Source organism: Phaenicophaeus curvirostris, chromosome 7, assembly GCF_032191515.1.
Source record: "Phaenicophaeus curvirostris isolate KB17595 chromosome 7, BPBGC_Pcur_1.0, whole genome shotgun sequence".
Classification (NCBI taxonomy): Eukaryota; Metazoa; Chordata; class Aves; order Cuculiformes; family Cuculidae; genus Phaenicophaeus; species Phaenicophaeus curvirostris.
The window spans coordinates 31,473,087-31,497,492 of NC_091398.1; the positions used below are offsets into that span (position 1 = coordinate 31,473,087).

The 24,406-nt window shown below is 40.0% G+C and overlaps 1 protein-coding gene across 13 annotated transcripts in view; it reads left to right on the top strand.

Moving 5' to 3' along the window:
* KALRN (kalirin RhoGEF kinase) overlaps positions 1-24,406 on the top strand; it is a 514,381-nt gene that overhangs the window by 348,804 nt on the left and 141,171 nt on the right. For 12 of the 13 annotated variants that reach the window (XM_069861465.1, XM_069861454.1, XM_069861453.1 and 9 more), the window contains 14 exons: positions 1,696-1,811; positions 2,392-2,514; positions 5,064-5,246; positions 6,336-6,454; positions 7,692-7,758; positions 8,627-8,736; positions 9,616-9,685; positions 11,373-11,462; positions 14,909-15,001; positions 16,347-16,458; positions 18,188-18,378; positions 18,780-18,881; positions 19,339-19,481; positions 20,847-20,949. The exons of the other annotated variant lie outside the window; for it this stretch is intronic. In XM_069861465.1, the coding sequence (XP_069717566.1) occupies positions 1,696-1,811; positions 2,392-2,514; positions 5,064-5,246; positions 6,336-6,454; positions 7,692-7,758; positions 8,627-8,736; positions 9,616-9,685; positions 11,373-11,462; positions 14,909-15,001; positions 16,347-16,458; positions 18,188-18,378; positions 18,780-18,881; positions 19,339-19,481; positions 20,847-20,949 (1,622 nt within the window). The remainder of the gene's footprint in view (positions 1-1,695; positions 1,812-2,391; positions 2,515-5,063; positions 5,247-6,335; positions 6,455-7,691; positions 7,759-8,626; positions 8,737-9,615; positions 9,686-11,372; positions 11,463-14,908; positions 15,002-16,346; positions 16,459-18,187; positions 18,379-18,779; positions 18,882-19,338; positions 19,482-20,846; positions 20,950-24,406) is intronic. 13 annotated transcript variants of the gene reach the window in all.

Below are 24,406 nucleotides of genomic sequence, written 5' to 3' on the forward strand. Positions count from 1 at the left end.
CTATTAGGACTTTGTTCACCTTCCCCTCTCTGGTGTGTCAAATTCTTGTTGTTGTGGACTTCTGTTCCCTGCAATTGAAAATCACAGGAAAATTTTAAAAACTCTCATTCAGTAAGCCTTTAAATATATACCTGATATAAGCTTGTAAGTGTTCCTCACTGTGCTTGTTTGAAACAATTCACTTACATAAAAATCAGCTTGTATATTAGTCTTTTTCTAAGCTAAAATTGTAATTCTTATGCTAGCCGTGTCTACCCACAGAACATCTTCGGAGTGGATGCTTTAGTTCAGAATAAAAGCACCATTTAGTAGGATACTTATTGTACTTCAAATTCAAAGTCATTAATACTGAACAAAATTAATTTTATTAGGCATAAACTGTTTTTAAGCAGAGATGTGATCTAGAGCACCCGTGACAAGCGCAAAGTTTATTTTGTCATTTGGACAAAGTTCCCAATGTCCTCAGCTGGACTGGATTAGGTTTTGCAATTAACCTGAACTATTACAAATTTTGTGACCATAATCAGTCACACTTTTAAACGGGAAGGGATACATCCAAACCTGTTTGCTATCACCAGTGTTGATACATAAGCAATATTGGTACATTCACAAAGGGCTTAGGGTGAGAGAGGTTATGAACAGGTGCTGTAGATGATTATAAGTTACTTTAAGTGTTGAGAAGCCAGACTTGATGTTTTACTATAAAAGAGCATAGTTACTGCTCGGGCTGTGAGTGCCTAAACCCACTCTAGCAGATGTTCTGCTTTGGGGATAGGATAGGAGGGCTGCGGTGCCTTAGCAGCCGGGATACCTGAGCTCGGCTGGGATGAGCCACACGGCTGCTAGCTACAAAAGGCTAAGTTCGGTTTAATTAGAAAATCTTAGGTCAAGCTAATGTTTATGCTAATGGTATAGCATAAATCTCTTGCACACTTTCTGTGTATAATCTTCTCAGTTAAACACATGGTGCTTTTTTAAAGAGTTAAATCCCACCTTTTTATCACGTTGATACGGTCTGGCTGCCAGTTTCCTCCTGAACATGTGTCTGTGACATCCCTGTCATGCAGAAAACAGTTAGAGGACCAATACCAGGAGTCAACCCAAAATTGTAGCTTAGCGATAAGTGCACAGGAAACAGCACACCGAGGGCTGCCAGGCAGCACAGCTGAATAACAAGCATTTCCAGGTACGTCAAACTGGAGGCTCGGGTCAGAATTAAGTTCAGTCATGACCAGAGCTCTACATGGTGCAGTAGATTTGGTGCCAAGAGCTGGGTAGCCTGGGGCCAGAGCAACAGACAAGGCAGTATAAAGGCAACTTCACCTGTGTCAACCAGTACTAGAACGCCTGAAATAAGCAAAAGAAGAGAACAAAACAATTCAGAATCATGTACCCTGCTGTATTTACTTGAGTAAATGCCAAACTCTGCTCTAGCATCTCCTCCTTTACTAGATAACCCTACAACTTTGCCCTCTTTGTTGGTTATGTTTTGGGTTTGGTTTGGTTTCAGTTTTTGATTTTTTTTTTAAACCAGACCCTTTGAATCTATGCTTGTTTTCAAGAAGCACAGTTTCAGGGCCTCTGCTTTTAGGAGTGCCGTCCAGGTAGAGTAAGTAATTTCAGCTTTTTATGGCTGTATTTCTGTATGCACTCACAGAATCACTAATCATGCAGGTATTTTCCTTTGCCCTACAGCCATTCTGAGTGAGCTACTGCAGAGGGAGAACCGGGTCCTTCACTTCTGGACCCTGAAGAAAAGGAGACTAGATCAGTGCCAACAATATGTTGTCTTTGAGCGCAGTGCCAAACAGGTAGTGTGAAAAACCCACTTTGCCTTTCTGGCCTGGCAGCGGGTAAATGTTTCTTGAATCTGTGTAATGTCTCTCTGTGAGGTTTCTGTTGCAATCTCAAGTTGTATTTAAAAACCATAATGTCTGAAAACACGGTAAGCATAGATTTCTAAAACAATTTAAGAAAATTCCAAAACCCAACAACAAAACTCAGTATTTTTACCAGGATAGATTTGTTTCTGGATTTGTTAATTTGTTTGAAAATAAACGTAAAAGCAACCTTGTTTTATTGAGCTACTAGTGAACAAGAAAACTGCTTTCCTTTTGTGTAGATTTGTCTGTATATGGGTAGAATTCCCTACATTCCTCTTTCTCCTAGGAAACATACAGCATCTTTTGTATTTTCTCCCATTTTCTTTGATTACTGTACTCTTTTTATGTGTTCCTAGAAAGCATTTTAGTATACACAGTATTAAGTCCCAATGGATTTAATATCCTTTATTTGGCAGGGTTTTTTTCCTTTTTTTATCAAAAGATTCGTTCTTGAAATACAAAGACTCTTTTTGATTTTTTTTACTTTGGGCTTCTTTGATATTCACAGGCCTTAGACTGGATCCAAGAAACAGGTGAATATTACCTCTCTACTCACAACTCCACCGGGGAATCAGCAGAAGAAACTCAGGAACTCCTAAAGGAATATGGGGAATTCAGAATACCTGCCAAGGTAAACAGTGACTTCAGTCTGATTATAGCATCTGCCTTAGTCTGTGTTTATGATACTGTTTCAATACCTCAAATTTCTCTAATAATATTCTCTTAATTTTCTATCTTCCTCCTGACATTCCTAGCCCAGAAGATGAATGTCTTTTGAGAAATGTGATGTTTCATTTTTAGTGAGACACAGACCTTAAAAGGAGGCTTTCTCCTGCTTGGTGTGTACTGATTATAGATCATTTTGTTCTTATCAAAAGGAAGGGAAAGTCCATTTGCATACATAGTTCACAGCAACCTAATGACACATTCCATCCTCAAACAATGATACAAAACTGGCATAGAGTAACTAATTGATCTGAATATATCCAAGGTCATCTTGGATTCCTCTGCTCTTTCACTTTGTTTCATTAATTCCAGATGGGTTGATCACAGATGAACATTTATCTCGTTAGAAATAATCTGCTGATCCCAACAAAATACTTTAAGCAAGTGGGTTTGTAACTCTAAGGTGAAGATTTTTAAGATAAAGCTGCATTACCAAAAACCTATTAATTTATATGTAGCAATTCTGAGAAATCTGGTGAGGTTTACAGAGGAATGGTGATTGGATCTGCTTCAGACAAATTAATTCAAACCACAGGTAATTCACAGACAGTGAATCCACAGAGGTATTAACAGTCACTGATAAGGATATAAATTACGAAGTCTGACTGCAGCAAGACTATGGGTTTGGTATTATGTAGCTTCACTGTGTCCTGAAATTGATCTTCTCTAATCCTAAATTCCTCATTTGGCTGTCCATACTTGCATGGGTTTGATTCACAGTCTTTGTGGTATTCTTGTCTCCTTCCTTTTTCCTTAGCTTGCATGTTTGTGAAAATGGGAGATAACTAGCAGTGAGTGGAAGTTAATTTAATCAGACACAAACCGTACAACATTCTTTGAGCGCTGCTTCTGGCCTCTAACCACTTATAATCAGTCTGCCTGAAATCATGTTCCAGTTTATAATTTAATTTTGAACAGAATTATCCCAATTCATCCTGCAGTTTCCAAACTTTTTATACTCAACCCAAACTAGGATATATATTTTATACATATATATATAATATACATTTTATACCTTGTTATTTATTGACCATTACTGGCTGTTCCTTACACTGATGCATCTAGTCTTGCCCCCTAGGGTCCTAGTAAATCACATTCCTACTGCTGACCCAGACTATTTTCACTGCCATATGGAATCTGGTAAATGCACGCCACTCCCAGACTCATGTTATTCTCAAATTAAGCTGTAACTGAAAGCCTTCCTGATCCCAATAACTTTCTGGCCAAACCAATTGTTTGGAAAGCAAAAACATGGGTATTTGAGGGGAATGAAACACCCTTTAAGTATAAGAGAAAGTCAGATTTTTATTCTGCATACCTAGCTTTACTTAACTACTCAATTAATTTGTTAAGACAACCTGTGATCCAGCTGTTAATTTATTTTTCAGGTGGAATTTCTTGAATTTATTTTTGTGTTTGAAATCTGCTAGATTTTTTGGGGCCTGATGTACATTTATCTATTTGTGGCCAGATTGCTGATAACATCAAGTGCCCAATAGCATGTCTCTCTTCAGGCAGAGTGGAATGTTCTCTCCATCTCTGAAAACTCACTTGCCAGTACCTTTGGAGATAAGACTCATTCTTCTTTAATTTAGAGGATTAATGTGTGTGTTACAGCTGGAGTGCAGTCTGTACAGTTGATATCTCCAACTTTATAAGCATTTTGTACTTGAGTTTGCTCAAATATAGGGTTCAGGTACCTTTAGTTCCTAGGATAGCTTTGGAATCTAAGCTAAAATTTATAAATAACTCTTTTGTGCCAGGTTTACACAAAGTTCGTCAACACGGAAAACCATAGTGACTAAGGGCCAGTTAGAGCCCAAGTGGAATAGGAAAGACCTCTGGATGGTTTGGGGTCTCAGAGTATGTTTTGGAATCCAGGCATATTTTAGTTTTTAATGCTCTAAATGGAAATAAAATACTGATGGGAGATTTTATAATAGACTGAGAATTTGGATTTAAATTCTGATTGTTTCTGAAACAGATTAGTAGTGACTCAGATTTCTTCCTGCACTGATATGTGGTATATTAATGACCTGCCTACACTGGTCTACAGAACCACCTAGGTCTAGATTCAGAGTACCTTGGTGTTGTTTATGAGGTATGATTTTTAAATCCTCTCTCCTACTCCAAGGCTCACCAAAAAATAAGTTTTTGATTACGAGAAGGAAGCATGTCTAAATTCCAGCCTGTTTTCCTTATGTGTTTGTGTTTGTGTGTGGTTTCAAAAATTTTAGGTTTTTTAACTCCTGCAGCTTCATAAGTGTCCTTATAAAAATGTCATTCCTTTCATGTTTTACTGAGCAAAGTTTAAAGCATCTGATTCTCTATAAGATGAAGCACGGGCACTATTTAATGATGTAAAAAATTGTGAGCTGTTTCTGACTGCTGTGTGAATTAAAAGTAAAGGAAATAACAATAATGCAACATAACCAAGGACCATATTTTGGGCAGCAAACAAAGGAGAAAGTGAAGCTCCTCATCCAGCTGGCTGACAGCTTTGTAGAAAAAGGACATATACACGCCACTGAAATTAGGAAATGGGTCACCACTGTTGACAAACGCTACCGTGACTTCTCTCTCAGGATGGGGAAATACCGCTTCTCCCTGGAAAAAGCCCTTGGAATCAATACAGAGGTACTGTAAGTCCATGTCCTGCTGAGGTGTTGTACCAAAGCTAAAAGTCACAGAGGGAAGTGAAGACTATAGTGTGAATGCTGCAGGGTATCCTGTGTCCATTAGAAACATTTAAAACCTGGCCAACCTACGTAGCCAAACTCAGAACTGTTTCTGAAGAGCAAAGAATATTTTGTGGCAGATTAGTGATGTGAGGATGACACAGGTGGAGATCAGAAAGTGTCTCTAAACAAATGTTTGCACCATTCTCCAGGAGACCATACAGCTACTTGGAAGGAGGGGGAAACACACTATTTGAATAAAAGTCTGTGTTAATTTTAGCATAAGCCATAAATCCTGCTCCCACACCATTATTTTGAATCAAAATCAGACTTTTACTGCAAGTTTCCATTCTCTCATCCTTTAAATAACCAAAAAAAATTGATCCCCAACCTCGTCTCTGAGGTCTTTTAGGTGAAATAGAGTGACACAAGAGAAATAAAAATGAAAATCTCCTCCTACTCCATGGCCACAGTATTGAAGGGGAGTGCCACAAGCAGAAAAACTTAAAAATATTTCAGTCAACTGTCCTTTGAAATTATGTATCAAAGGCAGAGGAATAAATTCCTTCACTTACACCCCCAGGGTTCCTTAAATGTACTGTTCCAGGGTCTCTGGTTTACACAAAGTTACTAACCACACTCTGGAAAGGTATTTCCATGGCAGAAGGCCATTGGAAGTTGAGATTGTCTCTGCATAGTGCCCTACTTTATCAGACTACTTATCAAGTCCCATACTAGGCAACTAATTTAAATGTGAAAGACCAAGGTAAAGTTTAGATGTTTCTTGTGAATACCTATTTCTAGATAGGAATAATAGTGAAGACTATAATAAATCTCATAGTTGGCTTTTTTTTTATTAAGATTTCTCTCTCCCCTTCCCCTTTCTCAGTGTAGTTCTTCTGAATCTCTTTGACTTTCCTTCTTTCTGACATCAGTATCTTTATTTTGCTTTTGTCCCTTCTTACCCATTTAATCTTGTGAACATGCTGCATTTTGCACAAAAGGAAAGTTACAATGAATTTAAAATCTGTACTGTCACTTTTTCTAGGATAACAAGGACCTAGAACTAGATATTATTCCAGCAAGTCTTTCAGACCGGGAAGTAAAGCTGAGAGATGCAAATCATGAAGCCAACGAAGAAAAAAGGAAGTCGGCCAGAAAGAAAGAGTATGTTCCCAAATGCTCACCATCTGCCATTACCTAAGAGTGATTCTGTGATATTTCCATGACCAGGATTGACTGACAATCCTCTAAGTCCTTCCAGCTGCAGAGCTCTTGTGATAAGTCTACAGGTGGAGGGTAGAAGTAGTGACTTGTAGGCTAGAGAATTTCAGAACACACAGGCTGAATTTATTTTGGTTTTAATCAGAAGTTACTTTTGGAAAGGAAAAGGAGTGAGCCAAACACTTTGATTAGGCCCTAATGTCATGGAGATACTCATTGTCATGATTTCTTTCTGGCTGTATGTGAAAAGTAAAATGAACAAGAAAAAAAATGAAGAGCATCTTTATATGTCTAGGTACCATCTAAACTCCAGCAACATCCAGAGGAGTTAAGTGGGTTGCAGTAACACAAGAGTTCACTTGAAGTTGAGGTTCAATTTCACTGGGTGTAGAACTGGGAGAAGTGGACATATTTCATACTAAAGGAAATATTTGTAGAGAGCTTGTTGCACTTAAATCTAGAAGCAGTCTCGTTTCACAGTATTTTGTCTTTTTTTTTTGTGAGAATATTCTGGAAAGCAAATATGTGTATGGTCTTTCTTAGCCCTCTGAAATTGTCACTTCAGTGCATTCCCTTGATAAGAAACTGTTTTTACTTTAGGGAACAGTGGTTACACTTGGCCTGCCTGCAGCACATTTTCAAAACATTGGACATTTCAGCTTTGAGATGCCCGGCCTCAAGCACTACAGATGTGGTTATTGGGCATCCCAGCAGTCTGTTTTTTCTCCAGTTGGATACCAAGCTGTTGAAGCTTCTTCAAAAATAGTGGTTTCTCCCAAATCCATCTATATTAGCTCTGAAGGTCAAGTTTCAGGTTGACTTACTGTCAAGCAAGTGTTGCTGTTGTAGAATCTCCAGTCCTTATCAAGGAGGGGACAAAAAAACTGGGGATCTATTGGATGTTAAGGATAAGCATGTAATTAGTAAATGACAACTTAGGGTTGCAGAAATTAAACTTATTAGAATTTTATGCAGAAAAGATGTTTAGAAAATGACCATACGAGGGACTAAAGCACAAAGTGATATTTCATTCATGGAACTGAAAGGTGCAAATTTAAGCAGCTGAAGGCTTAGAGTGCAAAGACACTGATTCATGAAGACAATAGAGAGATGTTTAGTTTTCTGTTCATTGTACAAACTCCTGTAATGTCCAAAACACCCTAAATACTTTGTTTTTCAGATTCATAATGGCTGAGCTGCTTCAGACAGAAAAAGCTTATGTCAGGGATTTACATGAATGTTTAGAGGTAAGATGTGGCCTCCAGTATTTGTAGGAGAGACTTCGTATCCTTTGCATTGGTCATGTTCACTTTTACAAGAGTCTGTGTGAGGAACCACCACTGGTGGCCAGCATGGAGCTATGTCCTGCTAGTGGTGGGAGCTGGGTAGGCAGCAGAGGAAGCTTGTCTGTCACTGGCAGAAGCATGTCCTGTGTTCTCCACATGTGGCTGTAAATGTTTGCACCTCCAGGGACACCTGAGTGTGCCTTTCTTTACAAAGCTGTACTCACTCCGGCAGAGTGAGAGCAATGTCCTGAGACTCAGTGAAGAGCAATGTATTTGCATGTTGACCTGAAATTTGTGGGTTTCTAGTCTTTGTTGGAGTCATGTAGATTTTCTTAAGAATTCCTTTGGATCATCTCATGCTAGAGAAAGAGCAGGATTTGCACTGTCAAATACTTTGCCTAGCTCTACAGCAGGGTGTTTCTGAAGGGAACTGTGATATTTTGGGCAAAAGTAGAGTGTATTTCAGAGAAATCTGTCAGTTCTTGCAATGCAAAAGAGATTTTTTTATTTTTTTTTAATGTATGTAATGTTATTGAAGTGACACATCCAGGTTATCTTTCAACTGTTTCCACCTGCAGTTTTTGGACACCATCAGCTGGACAGCAAAGACAGGTGGTGTTGGCATGTTTCTAGTTTTTCCTCAGACAACTTTAAAGTGTCAGCACTTTGAATTTCTCTGGAGAGCTTTCTGTGACACTGGAACATGTCTAATTTTTTTTAATCTTGTTTAATCTCAAAGCACGTAGTTCCCCCTTGTCAGCTTGTGCTTTTGGCAATAAAAGAGGGAGATCTATTCTTTTTCACTGCTAGAATTGCTGGTGTCTTCCAGACCTACCTTTGGGAAATGACAAGTGGAGTGGAAGAAATACCCCCTGGGATCCTTAATAAAGAACACATCATCTTTGGCAATATTCAGGAGATCTATGACTTTCATAACAAGTAGGTTTTCCGAACACTTGTGTTACTGTTTACTGACTAAGGAAACCAAAGGCACGTGTATAGCTATATATCTATATGGCCTATGGTAGAATATACACAGGATTGTGAAGTAATTGATCCAAGTTTGCAAAGTAATGTTTGATTTCCTGGTATGGTTCTCTTACAGAGGTTAATTGCATCTTAGTTTAAACTTTGCCTTCAGCTAATTAACAATGATAAAGCCGTATTATACCAATGCTTTGTAGGCCTATACATGCTTTCCATCTCCCAGCAGTAGGTCTAGTCTGGCTGCTTAACTGTCAAAGGTGATCTCTGGGAAACAAGATGGGGAGGAAAAAGAAATGGTTGACATGAGCTGGGTTATTAAGTAGCTTTCCTACCACTTCTTGGAGACTCTCTGTATTTAATCCTTAAGTAACAGTACTCCCTTCTATCAATGGGCTATGTATCCGTTCAGAGGGCCTTATTTCTGTGCTATAACGTGAATGCAATAGCAGTAATAAACTCTGTTATAAACTGAGTTTGGTGATGGAAACCTGGCAGCTTTGAGCTTCTCTTTTTGCTCTTCCTCTGAACCGCTGCACAAGAACGTTTTGAAGATTCATGATCTGGTTCTTGACTATCACTTTGCAGTCATGAATACACTGACCTCCTATTGGGGATTACTCCCTTTTCCTTTCTAGAGGAGTTGGTCATGACGGTGCTCAAGAAACAAAGCATACCTTGGCAAGGACACTCTCTGTCCACAGGCAGGACGCTTGATTAGCCTTGTAATCAAGATACAAGTATTCGGTGTTAGCACTGATTAACTCCTTGGTCATTCTGCTTCTCCTAGGTATTTGACAAAGTAATTACATTGGTGTCATCTCTTTTTTTCAGCATTTTTCTAAAAGAACTAGAGAAATATGAACAACTGCCTGAGGATGTGGGCCACTGCTTCGTCACCTGGGTAATGAGGCTTCTTCTTTCCATTATTTATTCAAATTAATTCCTCAAGCACATATGGAAACAAGCTAGGAATTGGTACAAGGGTTATGTTCTCAGTGATAAGTTAGATTAGAAGCTAATCTGGAACTACAATTGCTTTGTTTTGCACCTCTCCCAGGATGAAAGGTTCCTTCTCTTAACTCTACACCTGAGCAGTGAAACCTTCCCAGAGCCACTCCTCTTGTCCTGCTCAGACCAGCACAGCTTTTACTCCTGCTGGTTACTGTTTAACAGGAATTCATCAAATAAAACCTGTATTTAGGGGTGACATTCATGTCTTTGTGAAGGGTCCTGGGAGGACAGACATTTAAAATCTTAATATACCTTCCGTAAAATATTTTAGTCTGCCATGAGACCTCTACAAATACATGAACAACATATTTTATCAACATTTTTCTTCTGAATTTAGTGTCAAATTCCTAATCCACTGTGGTCTCTCCTTCCATTAGCCAATGCCAGGATAATTTCCAACAGCACTTTGAAATCTTGACAGTAAGAGTCTTCATAGGCATAAGAGGCTCCAGGAATTTGCTACAGTAATTTATCTGTATGAAAGCTATTATCTTTTCCAAATATTTACCAGGAAGTTGGCCATCTTCAAGTTTTCTCTGATTCTTTTATTTGTATTTCAAATCTGGGAATTAGTATTTTAAAAGTCATTATGGAAAACCTTAACTTACCAAATGAGCATGTTTGGATTCTTTTATATGGGCTAATTTAAAAACATGACACAAATATTGATGAAATGTATTCAGAAATATTGTTTGCAAAGAATAGGTTATGTGCTTAGGAAAGATGGGCACATTTACGTATCATTCTGTGCAGAATCTTCATGGTACTTTTAATATACTACCACGTCATCTCAGCAATAGTACATGTTCAGAGTTGTGTGTATAGTTACAGACATACATACAAAGTTGCCTGCCCAATTGCAGGGCCTGTTATTTAGATACCTGGTGTAAAAAAAATGCAATAGTAAAAAAAGGAGGCCATCCTCCTCTTCTGTTTGCCTGCATCTCCCTGAGAGCAGAGTTTAGCAATACAAAACTGCTCCAAGGCAGGAATGCACAGATGCTTTTAATTTCCTCTTAAAAATAAATAAATTAGGAAGTGAAATACAAAACACTCCTAGCACAACATAAAGGTTGAGCCACTGAAGTCTGAACCAAGGTAGGAAAGGCAAATTTGGGACAGGCGTCACAAATCTGAGCCAGTCTCAAGTAAAAAGTGTTGGTTCAAGCCAGTTTAAGCTAGGTGAGTCTTGTGCCCAGAATTTCTCCACTGGCTTTATTTTCAAATAGATGATAGAGCCAACACTTCATGATGGGGTTTTGAGGCCTGCAGGCTTTTGGATACAACCTGTGTAACATCATTAGAACTCCTAGAAATTATTTTATACCTGGATTAAAGTTTTAGGCCTTCCCTCTGAGACTCTTGGGTTAAAGAGAGCCTCCACAGCTGTTACAGAGTGTGCCTCATTCCTCTCACAACTGTTCAGGTAAGGTTGGAACTGTGTTAGTTTGCAATTCTCATGTTGCTTTGAGAGATGGGGATTTATCACTTGTATTTATTCTGGTGAGCCTTAATGAAAGACTATAAGAGCAGAGAAATAGCTTATCTTGCCTTTCCCTTGATGTTTGTTTTCACAGGCAGATAAATTTCAGATGTACGTCACCTACTGCAAAAACAAGCCTGACTCCAGCCAGCTCATCCTGGAACATGCAGGGACTTTCTTTGATGTAAGCAGCCATTGCCATTTTCTTTCAGCATGCGTAATGCAGCTGAGAACACCTCCTCTTCACATCTGAGCAACGGGTTCTTTTTTGTGATTTGGCATTTGAGTTTTTCACTCCACTGCAGATATTCCGTCCTGTGAAAACTGATAGGCTGTGGTGTGATGTGTGATCTTCACCAACGTAGCAAGTTTATTTTAATAGAAACACACATTCTTACGGGAATCTTTGTGTGTTTTTTTTCAGACCCAATCATTTCTAAAGATCTGGTTTAGATGTACTCTTTACTTCTGGGTTTAGTGGTAAAATGAAAAGAGATCCCATTATATTTTATGACCTAAAAACTCAAAGTCCAAAACAAAATCCTGTCCTCCTGTTCTGCAAATTTTACCCACCCTATTAAACATTTGCTTCATCATGCTAGTAAGGGACTCCATTGACTATTTCCCTTACAAGTGCTACACCTGGTGATAAATATTTGCTGGCTCTGATCCCAGTTTTGTAGACTGAGAACATTCTTTAAAGTTTTTGTGTGCTTTTAAACTAAGCTTTCCCTCTGATTTTTGGAACCTCAGCCATTTTGCCATGCTTGTCTGCTAGCTTGTAGTTGTCTTTCTGAAAAAAAAAAAAATGCTAAGACCTCTTTTCCAAAGCTTTGAAAACGTTTTTTACAAATGTGACCACTCAGCAGGGTCTAACCTGTGATGAGGTTGGCAGCTGATATAAATCGGCTCTTCTGGGTTTGGTGTGTGCCAATGGTTATATCATTTCAGTTAAACTCAATGCTGAAAGATCTCACATGAGCCAGAAGAAAAGTGATGGATGATTTTTTAATTCTGGCCTTTTTTTTATTTTATTTTTTTTGCCTTGTTACTAAGTGATCTAAAAGTAGAATTGAACTGAAGGGAATCTTCCAGGAGGTGGCGCTTGAGCCTGTTGAATGGTTTGCACTGGTTGGTGACTCGTGGAAGGGTTGAGCAGCCTTATGTGTCATCAGTGTTGTTTGTACAGGTTAAAAGCGTTTCCTCTGCTAAGTTTTTCTTCTCCAGCTCAGCATATAGGTTGGAAACCTTCCTGATGTTGCTTAGTAGTGAATATTGATGTGCTAGCATCTGCTGTTTGCAAGGGGAGGTGCTTTCCTTCCATTGGTGGAAATTGTACTGGGCGTACCAAGTGATACCTGTACAAAAAGAAAAAGCTAGCTGCCTCTCCCAAAAAATTCCTTAGGATTCACTCAGTCTGAGTGACTAAGTTACTACAAAGTACCTGTACATCGATCCTTCTTTTCTTGATCTCGGTACATCAGTGGTCAAGTGATAGGATGGGGGACAGTCTGGCCTGAGGAACACAGAGGAAACAGCTGGTTCTTTTCTTCAAAGCAGAACCTGTAATATCCAAAACCACCTTGATGATGACAGTGAGTTATCTTGAATAGCACCGCTTAGTAAGAAGCCAGCTTGAAGATTGCAAGTATACAACCCCTCCAATTGCATAAGCTGTCATAGAAAGCCACCTCTGAGATGAAAACGAGCAGTCACGGTGATCTACATGAACCCTTAAATCCATGGAAAATTTTCAAGGGTTTTCTAATTAGGATAAGGAGCGAAGACAAGTGACATTTCTAGTTTGAAACTGTGAAGGGAATGACTAGTGATGCTGGGATGTTCTAAGGACCTAAGTGAAGCCATAAATACAGAGAAAAATGGTTTCTTTTCTTAGATGCGTTGATACAGATGCCAACCCAAGGCACACAGCAACAGGCTACCATCTTAGTCCAAAGCTCCAGGTACCAGAGAACTGCAGGGAGAACCTCCCTTTCCAGCAGTGTATTTGTCTCATTGCCATGTGGCAATGCTATTGCCTCCCTGCTGCAGGTTCCCGTGCAGCAACCCCACCAACCCACTCTGTCTCTGCATTCTGATGTGAAGCATCCTGGCAGAGCAAGGAATGCGCAAAGGGGAGGTGTGTTGTTGGGAGCATGCCCTGCTATTCAGAGATCTGGGAGGAAGGAACAGCACTAAATTCATTACTTAGGTTCTGCAAAAAAAAGTGTACTTAGCCAGCTCCAGGAGGTTCACAGACGTGGCCAAGGTCTTGCTGGCTCCTGCAGTTGCTGAGTCTCAGCCATGTGCTGTGCAGACGCTGTCCCTCTTTGGAGCCAGCCATGACTCAGCTTCATGTAAATTCCATTAACCCTCATATAGAGCCTCTTCCCTTTTGGGTCCCTTTCATGGCACCAGAGATACTTTAGTTTCAAAACCAAATTTACATCGTACTAGAAAAAACAAATCCGTTGGCACATTGTGTGAAAAGTGACTATTTTTACATTGCAGCATAAAGATAAACTCTGGAACTAAAAAACCACAATAACCTCCAAGTATTCAGCAGAAAATTAGACTGTATACAGAAAGAAAATCTCTGTTCTTGGCAGCTCTTCCCCCTTCATCTTCTGTTACTTCTTCCCTTTACAATCTCAAATTTACCCCCCGGTAGCTGGAGGTAAGTCCTGTGCCCCTGCTCCATCTTCTTCCATAAGAATCAAGGATTTCCTGATGGCCAGGAGTAAGGGGAAGCATGCCCAGGGCCTGGTGGAGACAGAAGGAATTCCAACCTGTTCTATTTCTGAAGAGAATCTGCCCCTGTAGGGCATGAGTTGGACTCGATGATCTGATGGGTCTTTTCCAACCTGGTGATTCTATGATTCTATGAGTATGAAGTCTTTTAGATGGCTAAGTATGTGCATTAGGGTCTTTTAGGATTTTCAAGAGCTTCTAGCACCCACTGGAACCAGCTGGAGGGAGGCAACTGGGCCCTTTGCAGACCTCCCCAGGTGCCCATCTGCAGTGTCCACAGAAGTTCGTGAACACACCACCCTGAACACAGACATTTTGATTGAGATTCAGGTGACAAACCAGAAGTATTCATGGCTGTAAAAGGTATCATAAAGGATCTCTCCTGGCCCCCAGGAGCCAGAATAGAACAGGTCTGTCATTACTGCATCAGACCTGTTACTCCCATGCGGATATTTCCGCTACCCCGGGGCTCTCAAATGCTGGTAGATGATTATGTTTAGACAGCTAAATTACACCCTATGCGTGCAATTTAATTTAATGTCACTCTGTTTTAATTGAATGTTAAGACTTTGTCAGCCTTCATAGCTAGGAGAAACCAGTTAACACAACAGATAAGTCATATTTAAATTGAAGCCTGTGTAGTTTATTCAATGTAGCTTTAGCTTGACTTGCACAGAGCTCCTGCAGTTTAAGTGGCCTTAGGGGGGGACTCTACAGTTTATTGCCAGCCTCTCTGAAACCACAGTTATTTGTGTGAAAGCTTAAAGAGAGTTAAAAAGCTAAACAAAGAAATGCAGAGATCCAGAGCTAAATTCTGAAATGGGTGGTTCTGTCTGGCAGTAGTTTTCTATGACTGACTACTGTTTTTATCTTTTCTAGGAAATTCAGCAAAGACATGGTCTGGCCAACTCCATCTCTTCTTATTTAATCAAGCCTGTTCAGAGGATCACAAAATATCAACTCCTACTGAAGGTACCTTAGTGAGCTGCTCAAATTAGCTCATGCAGAGCTGTTTGCAGGTGTAATGAGTTAATTTATTCTTAAGGGAGCTCCTTCATCACTTGTTTGTGACCTGTAAGCAGCTGCTGCTAAGCTGCTACTCCTGATTCCTAGGCTTGAGCATGGCAGCAAAGTAGGAAACCAGGTTGGGTATTTTAAAGGAAAAGACTCAAAGAAAAAGAAACAAACAGTAAAGTACTGATCACCTGTTTCAACTGGGGTTTTTTTTGTATACAAGTGGATTTAACCCTAAAAAGCAAGAACTGGGAAAGGGAAATTGAAAGGATGACAGAACTATTTACTTTCCTTCTTGCTAAGTTTGTGACATGTAATAGTTTGATTAAAGGCTTCAATGAAAGCAGTAATGAACTTTTGGAAATTTCACTGACCCTTGACTGAGACTCCTTCGCTGACATTAGATCTGTTTGGGAGCTAACAAATTTATGTGCAAAAACCAGAGAAAAGCTTCATATATGAAGTTTTTTCCAAGTGGAACATTAATGTTTCCCATTAAAAAACCCTTTTGTTGGTTTGCTGTTAACTGGTTCCAGGTTTTTGCAGCACCTTCTGAATAGGTGTATTTTAGATCAAATTTAAGCAGCCAATGTTCACATCAAAAGTAGTAAACCAGAGCAGAAAAAATATCTAGGGGATAAGGGAAAAAGGCAGATTCTGACTATGAAAAGCTAGGACCAGAGTTGATACTTTCATTTCTTTAAAGCTTCCTGTGTACGTACCAAAGGAGTGATAAGAAGGTACTTAATGAGCACATTAAATATGTTGACAAATATGTCTTTTGTACCAGTTTACTCAGGTTTACCATAGTCTTGTGAGTGCTGTGGGACAGCGAGCCTGCACTGCATAAACCACCTGCTAATGGGGAGGCAAGAATGCCTCACCCCTTTGGTCTCCTCAGGTGAATCTTTCCTGAAGGGACCTCCCTGCCCTAGGCTCACCACGCTGCCAGCTGTGCCCATGCTGTGGTATTCACTAGCACTGCTGGGTCGGGCAGTGGTCCTGCAACACAGCTGGCATGGCTGGATGGGCTGATGTCTGCAGCAAGGGCATAAATCCCCAGAAACCCTCTGAGTGAAGAGTGTTACTCGAGAACACCTTATGTTGCCTTGCTTTATAGTCTTTCTATTTGACCCTCACTATCTGTGAGCACCCACAGTGTGTCTGAGGCAGTTCAGCTTTCTCCTGCTGCTCTTAGAGAAGTGGTTGCGACTCTGTGTTCTGCTTGCCAAGGAAACCAGTCTGAGATAAAGCCAGCGTGTTGGTCAGGGTTTGTTTATAGGTATTCTTCATTGCTTCGTAGGAACTGCTAACCTGCTGTGAGGAGGGCAAAGGGGAACTCAAAGATGGTCTGGAAGTCATGCTCAGTGTCCCAAAGAAGGCCAACGATGCGATGCATGTCAGCATGCTGGAAGGTAGCAGATGGGCAGGTGGCTGGGGCAGGGGAGGGACTCACCAATACATGAAGCCTTCTTGTAAATTGTGTAGAAAGTTAGTACAGTTTACCTGTAGCAATACTGTTGGTTGATCGTAATTTTCAGGTACTTGCTACCTCCTTTCTGTTATTTCTCCAAAAGCTAGCTAGGAAGTTTGGGGGATTTATTTATTTATATTTTGTGTGTGTATATTTATATGTATATATATATATGTACATACACGTGTGTGTGTATATCTATGTATATATGTATAACACACATATATATATTTAGTTAAAACAGTCATACTTCATGAAACAAAAAAATCCCTCCTGAAGCACTATCAGTTTAGTTGCTGTCAGTTGTAATGAATATTGGATGAAAACATTTCTAAATATTGTCTCAAAAAAATGTTCTGGGTTTCTGGGTCAAAACAGCTTGTGTTTCAACATGTTCATGTAATTATCCCAAGGATTAAAAAAGAATAAAGTATTATTAAAAAGTATTTCCAAATTACAGGAGAAAATATTTTAATTGCCCCAGAGTTCAGTCTTTTTTTGATGTGTGGAAGATTTCTAAAATTTAAAAATTTTATTCTGGACAGAGATACTTTATTGTCTTTCAAACGTATTCTTGACCTGGGAAAATAATTTCCAGCCTGGCTTGAGTCAGAACCAGGAAACAAGAAGAGTACAAAAACATTCACGAAAAAGGAAATGGTGCCAGTAATTAAGCATCACATTAAAACTATTTCATTAACATTTAATTAAGATTAAAATTGCAGGGGTGCAAACTGACCCAGCATAGGTAGAAACACTGTAAAGGTGGTTTTAACTGTGGTTTCCCAAAATAATGCCTGGATAGTCTGTCCCTGTGAGATGACCAGCAGCACACAATAATGAAGAAGCAGGGATGGCTTTGTTAGGATGGACAAGCACTTGAACAATTGTCTTCCGAATAAAACATTACTCATGAATATTTGGAGCAGGGACTGGTGCTGCTTGCTGATCTCCCAAGGCGATCTGGCAGGCTGTGCTTGTGGAGAAGCAGTCCCCAGTTCTGAAGAGAAGTGTGACCCACAAGCTGCTGGGGCAGCAGCTGGAGAGCCCCTTCCACTAGAGACTCCCTTTTCCTGTAAGCCTCCCAGTTATCGAGAGGGAATCCTGTGATCCTCTGCCATTTGAAGGTTTTTTATGTGCAGCTTGGAAGATGAGAAACTCATTTTGGAAAGCTTGTTTCAGACACTGTACCGATTCACCGTCATAGATGTAGCTGCTCCATGCCACTCCTGTAGACTCACAGGCCCTTGAAAGCTGGGTTAGCGTGCTTGAAAGCTTCATGGTATGATGGGGCACTTAGAGCCATTGCATGTTATGTTTCTCTGACTTTAAGTTGGCATACGTAAGATTTCTTGCATTGCAGTTCTGTGTACAGCAAGTGCCAATGAAGCCTTTACAATATTTATCTTTAAGTAATTACTACTGCGTTTAGAAGCAGTCTCATTTAGGATATGTGATGTATTTGCCTCTGGTGAAATAATTGTATTGTTGCAGTAGGGAAAAAAAAGAAAAATATTTTCACCAGGGCAATGCATGTCCATTGATCTCCTTTCAGAATACACATAAAACAAAGAGAAAGGCCCTTTTATTTCAAGTCCTTACTGCTCTGGTGTTTCTGGGTATTACTTGTCCCAAGGACAAATACAAGCCAATGTATTTTGTGTTTTTAGGGTTTGATGAGAACCTGGACGTCCAGGGAGAACTGATTCTTCAGGATTCCTTCCAAGTGTGGGATCCCAAGTCTCTCATTCGGAAATGCCGTGAGAGACATTTGTTTCTCTTTGAAATCTCTTTGGTGTTTAGCAAAGAGATCAAAGATTCTTCAGGACACACAAAATATGTTTACAAGAACAAGTTACTGGTAGGTGTGGATGCAAAGAAAATATTCTGGATGTTGTGTTTCTTGTAGGTAGAGGTGGAGTCTGGGGGATGGCGCACAAGTCCCCATGCTGGGCTGGGGATACTCATGCCACTTGGAAGGGTTGGCTCTGGGCTCTGTGGGGCTCACCTGGAAGCCAAGCTCACAGTGAGTCTGGAGAGGTTTAAGATACTGGGATGTGAAGGGTGGATGTGAAATGCAAGAAGGATCACTCAAGCCACCACCTGCTGGTTTTCTGTTTCTTATATCTGTGTGTAGCAAAGCAGAAACAAGATCTTACTCATACCCATACCTGCCTCCTCAATTCTCCCTATCAATGTAAAGTTTTCTGGACTCACAAGGCTTCATGTATATGAACTCTCATCATCTCTCCTCCACACTAGACCTCAGAACTGGGAGTGACTGAACATGTTGAAGGAGATCCCTGTAAATTTGCTTTGTGGTCTGGACGAACACCATCCTCAGACAATAAAACAGTGCTGAAAGTAAGTCTTTTCTGCTTGTTTTCTTTGCCTTTAGAGCTGCTCGTTCAGGCTTTGGGAGCACTAAATGAAAGCTATTGACAGTCAGCCTGTTCCTCAAGCCTCCAGAGCTGACAGCCATTTCTGTCAAGTGAGTTTCTAATGAAGAATTCACGTTGTAGTCATTTTGTCTGAGGAAGTCCCAGCTGTGCAATGATAACCTATTTCCCCTCTACAGAGCGTGCTGTATCGTTAGCATTAAATGTATTTATCCAGAGCTTAGCTGCTTTGCTGTTGCTTGCCAAGTAGGTCTGGTAAAAATATGCTCAGTTCTCCTAGGGTTACCAGGTACTCCAGCAGCTAAAACAGAGAGGAGAAACAGTTAATCATGCATTTTCATGAGCCAACAACAATTCTACACAGGAGGTGACATGCTGGTTATATGATAAAGGGTCTGTCTTTCTGCCTTGTGGAACTTCAGGCATCCAGTATTGAAACAAAACAGGAATGGATCAAAAATATCCGGGAAGTCATTCAAGAAAGGATTATCCATCTCAAAGGAGCTCTGAAAGAGCCAATTCAGCTCCCCAAGACACCAGCAAAGCAGCGAAACAACAGTAGAAGGTAACCTTAGTCATTCCATACAATGTGAAATCACTAGCATTTTCTCAACCAACAGCAGTTCAGTGTCTGTGAACTTTTTACTGGATTCACTTATTTTTTCTTATTATAGTCAAAAGGGGTTTTCATAATCTTTGCTTTTTTTATATGTTGTCTTGGCAAAAGTAGCTAGAAAACTTTTCTATGATATAAGGTATTTTATTCTAGTACTCCAAAGTATTAGAGAGAAATGAACAGTAAAAATTCTTCAGAGTCCGAAGTAGAATTTAATTCTTCACATTTGAGTATTTACAGAACTTTTTTTTTTTTTTTACTTCTTTGGCATTTTGAATTGTTTGACAATGCAAATCACAGCTGGTCATGACAGCATATTACTACAATGGAGAATTTCTGTTTCATCTTCAGATACAAACTCATTTCAGCCTGGAAGTAATGTTAATTTTTTTGTCAACTTCCTTGAATCCTGGATCAAGTAGAAATTACAGAAAATGAATTGCTGTTTTGCTGTTGCGTTGGCATTCCCAAATGCCACCTGTAGTTTGAGCATCTCCATTTCTTCATCAAGTTTTTGTTACTCTGTTACTTCAGGCTATATTATAGAGGCATCCAAGGCATAAGTAACCAAGGTCACCCAGGAGACCTGTAGCAAGAAAAAGATCCAGACATTTCTTCCTGGAGATGTCCACAAATGCATGAGTTTTCTAGTACAGAACAGGGATCTTAATCTCTTTTTCTTCATCCTTAAATATGTATTTTGTGTTATTGAAATGTTTATTTTGAAAGACTAGTAAAAATCTAGGAGAATGATATCTATACAGACAAAGAGAAGGAAAGGAAATACCCTCGGTTAGCAGACTCATAGAGGTAGATTTCATTTATGGGTTTTGGGTACAGTTCTTATGGCTTAATATTGTCTCTTCCAACCTGGTTGTTCTGTGATTCTGTGGTTCCTGAAGGTGTGGTTCCTGTGAGACAAAATAAATACTCTTTCTTTCAGTGACATGTGTAGCCTGGGCTGGATGGCTTTAGTTAAGGCAGGAATCTAATTGAAGGAAAAATTCTGCCTGACACCCTCGTTACTGAGCTATTGCTGAACACCAGAGTCTTCTATGCTGTAAATATGCAGGCATCCTGTTTTCAGCAACAAATGCTGTGATTATGTGCTAATCCCAACCTTATAGCTGAGGGTGACATCATTTTAAAATGCAAGCTACACAGGAATATGGTCTGCATCGAGGAGGTAATTTTAGCACAAAGCCAGCTCTGGCACGCTGACTTGGCGCTTCTCAAATCCACCTATAAATTTGTGTGCATTCCAAGGTGGTGTGTTAAATAAGCATCGTTGTTTCCCTGTTACGTCTCTTGCAGAGATGGAATAGATGATGCAGACAGTCAAGGAGATGGCAGCAGTCAACCTGACACCATTTCGATTGCATCTAGGACATCACAAAACACAGTGGACAGCGATAAGGTAGGACTGAAAAGTGAAAATACACTGCAGCTAATTGCCCCTGGAAAAATGTAAGTGAAGAGCAGAACAGAGGGCAAAATAAAACAAGCTGTCCTCTACTGAGTGAGTCAAAACTTGTATTCCTCTAAGCTTTTAAAATACAGTCTGTTTCTAGGTGCTTGTCAGTACTGCTGTTTTACGTGGTAACATCTCTGTTGCTGCAGCTGCTGTGGTTAATACAAAGAGGTTGAATTGGCTCTGAAGAAACACAGCCCAGAGCAACCTTTTCTTCCCTGGTAGAACTTGCCCTGTGGGAGCCAGCTTCTGAATCAGCAAACAGTTGGTTATGTTCCATATTTACCCTTTAAGCTAAAATCAGTAGTTTGTTGGAGGGAAGACAGGTGCTTACACACCAATTAACACAGCATTGGGATTCTGGTTGGTATCTTGAGAGCCTGGTAGACCTACCCATTCCAGAGACTGTGATTTTGCACCCCTCTCCTTGCAGACATATGACAGAGCATATGGACAGCCCTGCGACTTGCTAGATTCTGTTGGAATACTGCAAACTGGTGTACTCGTCATTTTATTTATCAGACAATCTGAGTCCAGATTCACAGCTCCGCTAGGATGCCTGACTTGAATTTGTCACCCTGATACCTTCAGCTGCAGTCTTCAGCTGAATTTGCAGTTGTTGGTAGGAGTAAATGGGCTGTTGGTAATATTTTACCTTAGCTAAGCTGATAGGGACTGTGACATCCACTCAATGTCCCTATTCTCTTCATGTGCTGTTCCGAAATAATGAGTAGCTTGCAAAAGAATAAATTCTGCAGTACCATTGTGGATTTATCTGTTTGTCAGAAATTAAAATATGGTGCTACTTACACAAGGTAGAAGGGTGTATTCACAAAATCAGAATTGGTTTATGGCTGTAAAGTTCACAAGTAAGGTTAAGAGCAGATGTTATTTTGAAAGTTGGAGTTAATCGCAAATAAATTACCTTTGTGACAGCACCTAATGTATTTATCTTAAAGGCATGTTCACATACTTTTGCTTTTCGATAAATAATGTGCATTAGAAAAGTATTATTAATCCTCACAGTCCAAAGGCCACTGTAATGTGTGCAAATACTTTGCCTGATTTTGAAGAAGCATTTTCTTGTCTTCAACCCACATAAACATGCCCTGCTTTTCCATGTTTTTCACATTTATCATTCCTGAGAAAGGCCCTGACTTAGTAGAGTGAGCTCATGCTTAATTTTAAGCATTTGCATAAGCTTTGCTTGTTTGCTCCGAGCCCATTCATTCAGTTGCATGAATTATGGTAGACAGCTCCATGTTGCATGCTGTCACTGCATACAAGATCTGCGGTGCCAACCACATGGGAAACTATCAGGCTGTACCCTGAAAGACAGCCCATCTTGGTAACAGTTGGTTTGAGGATGCAAGATTGGAAAGAGTTATAGGAATTTCTATCCAAAACCTGGTTTGAACTGAATAATGCATGTGTATGAGACAAACTGAGCACCAGATAGTATAAGAAAAAAAATTGTTACCACTGGGGAAAGGCTAAATCAGTTCTCAGGTTTTATCATGTTTTTTATTTTTTTTAAATTGGGTATGTTCACTTGCTGACTTCGAGGCTATCTGTGTGTTCATTTGTCCTTATATGTATTTAATGAATAGAAACAAATTGCGGCGTACAGCTAAAGCTTGAATATACCTCTGTGTGTTTTGTTGAATCTAAGCAGCTAGTGTATCATCCTTGGACAGAGAGGCAGTTTCTGCTGAACAGTTTTCTTACTGTCACTGAGGCTAATTTCAGAGCACTGTGGAGAATTTAGCCCCCAGAGTGCTGCATTACTGTGTCTTTCTTTTCTCCAAGGAAAATGAACTCCCTCCATTGCTTTATAGTTCTCTCTCTGTTTTTCTACACAATGTTACCCAAATTAATGACAGATGGAGACGAGTTGCCTTATTTCCCTGCAGAAGTGGCACGGAGGCATACCTGCACTTAGCGTCAGTTCAAACTGCAGCCAGTTCTTGTGCAGCTTTGCACAAAGCCCTTAGCAAGCCAAAGCATCTGCTGTGAAGGGACTCTGAGTTATAAGATCACAGACCAGAAACACAAGACTTCTAGAGATGATGTTTTACCACATGGGAACAATTCACTGTCATTCTGAGTTAGTTTCCTCTCCAACTTTAAAGTTGGATTTTTTTTCCTCCAGTGCATAGTTGAGTTTATTTTTTAGGATGGTCTGAGAAGGACTGGGAAGATTTTTGTTCTCACATAGACTGTTACAGAGTTATCAGCACTGCAAGACTGTACCATATCATGCTCTAGTTAAAGTTTCTTGGCACTTTAGTGCTTGGTAAGCACCATAACATACATGGTACAATTAACTCGCATGATACTGATAACAGTACCAATAGTGTTCAGCAAGTAGTGGCTTCCCTACCTATTTAAGTCCAGCATAGCCAGCAGAGTTATTTTCAGGAGTTCAGATTCAGGCTCTGAGTTTTTTCACAGCTGTAGCCTCTGTGGGTGCTCTCTCTGGATGCCCCAGTGAGATCTCCATCCACAGGAGCCAGCAGAAAGAGCTCCTACCTTTAAAAACTCTGCTGTTCACAGCAGCCTCATTTACAAACCCTTGCAAAGAGATTTGCAGTACTAGCAGCGTGCCAGCGAATTAATCCTGCATTGGGACCATCAGTGTATTAATTCAGTGCCAGAAACAAACGCTCTAGTAACTTAGGAGTTGCTAGTACTCTCTGAAGGCAGAAGTATTCAAAGATTTAGCTGATTTACTTTGTCCTTTCCCTAAATCTTGAGATTATACCTGTGGATTAACTAATGCATTAGTTGAATGCTCAGACAAGAATTCCAAACATTTTAGACAAAGAAAACCACAGCCGTTCAGAGATTCCCAATTTGGAGTAGCGTTTCTGTTTAATAACACTCCTTGTGCCTTGAGTCATATGTATTTCTTTCAAACTATTTATGATCCAACTCCCGCATTGCGAGTAGCCGTTTCTGTCTCCCCTCTCATCACTGTGCAGCCCTAGAGCAAAGCTTTGCCTTTGCATTTTAAACTCCTCAAAAGGCAGAAAGTTTTTTGTTGTTAAGTGGGAATGAGATTACTGTAATTCAGAAAGGATTTTGCTTTCTCTCAAGTCAGCAGAACCTAGCCATGACTTTTATTAGGGAGATCCTTTGGTGCAGAGGTAGAGCACTTAACTGGAGGCCAGAAGAGCTGAGTCCTAGTTCTACTCTGTCATTGACATGCTGGATGCCATCAAAAAGTGCATCTGGTGGCATGTTGTACTTGTCTCTGTTTTTTCTTGTTTGGAGTAGGAATTCAGGAGGGAGACAGGAATTCTTGCAAATATTACAATTGTACATTCATTACAGCATTGTGCTGGGTTGTCCCAACACAGGATACAGGCCTAAATTCAGAGCCAGTTTTGTATATTGAAGG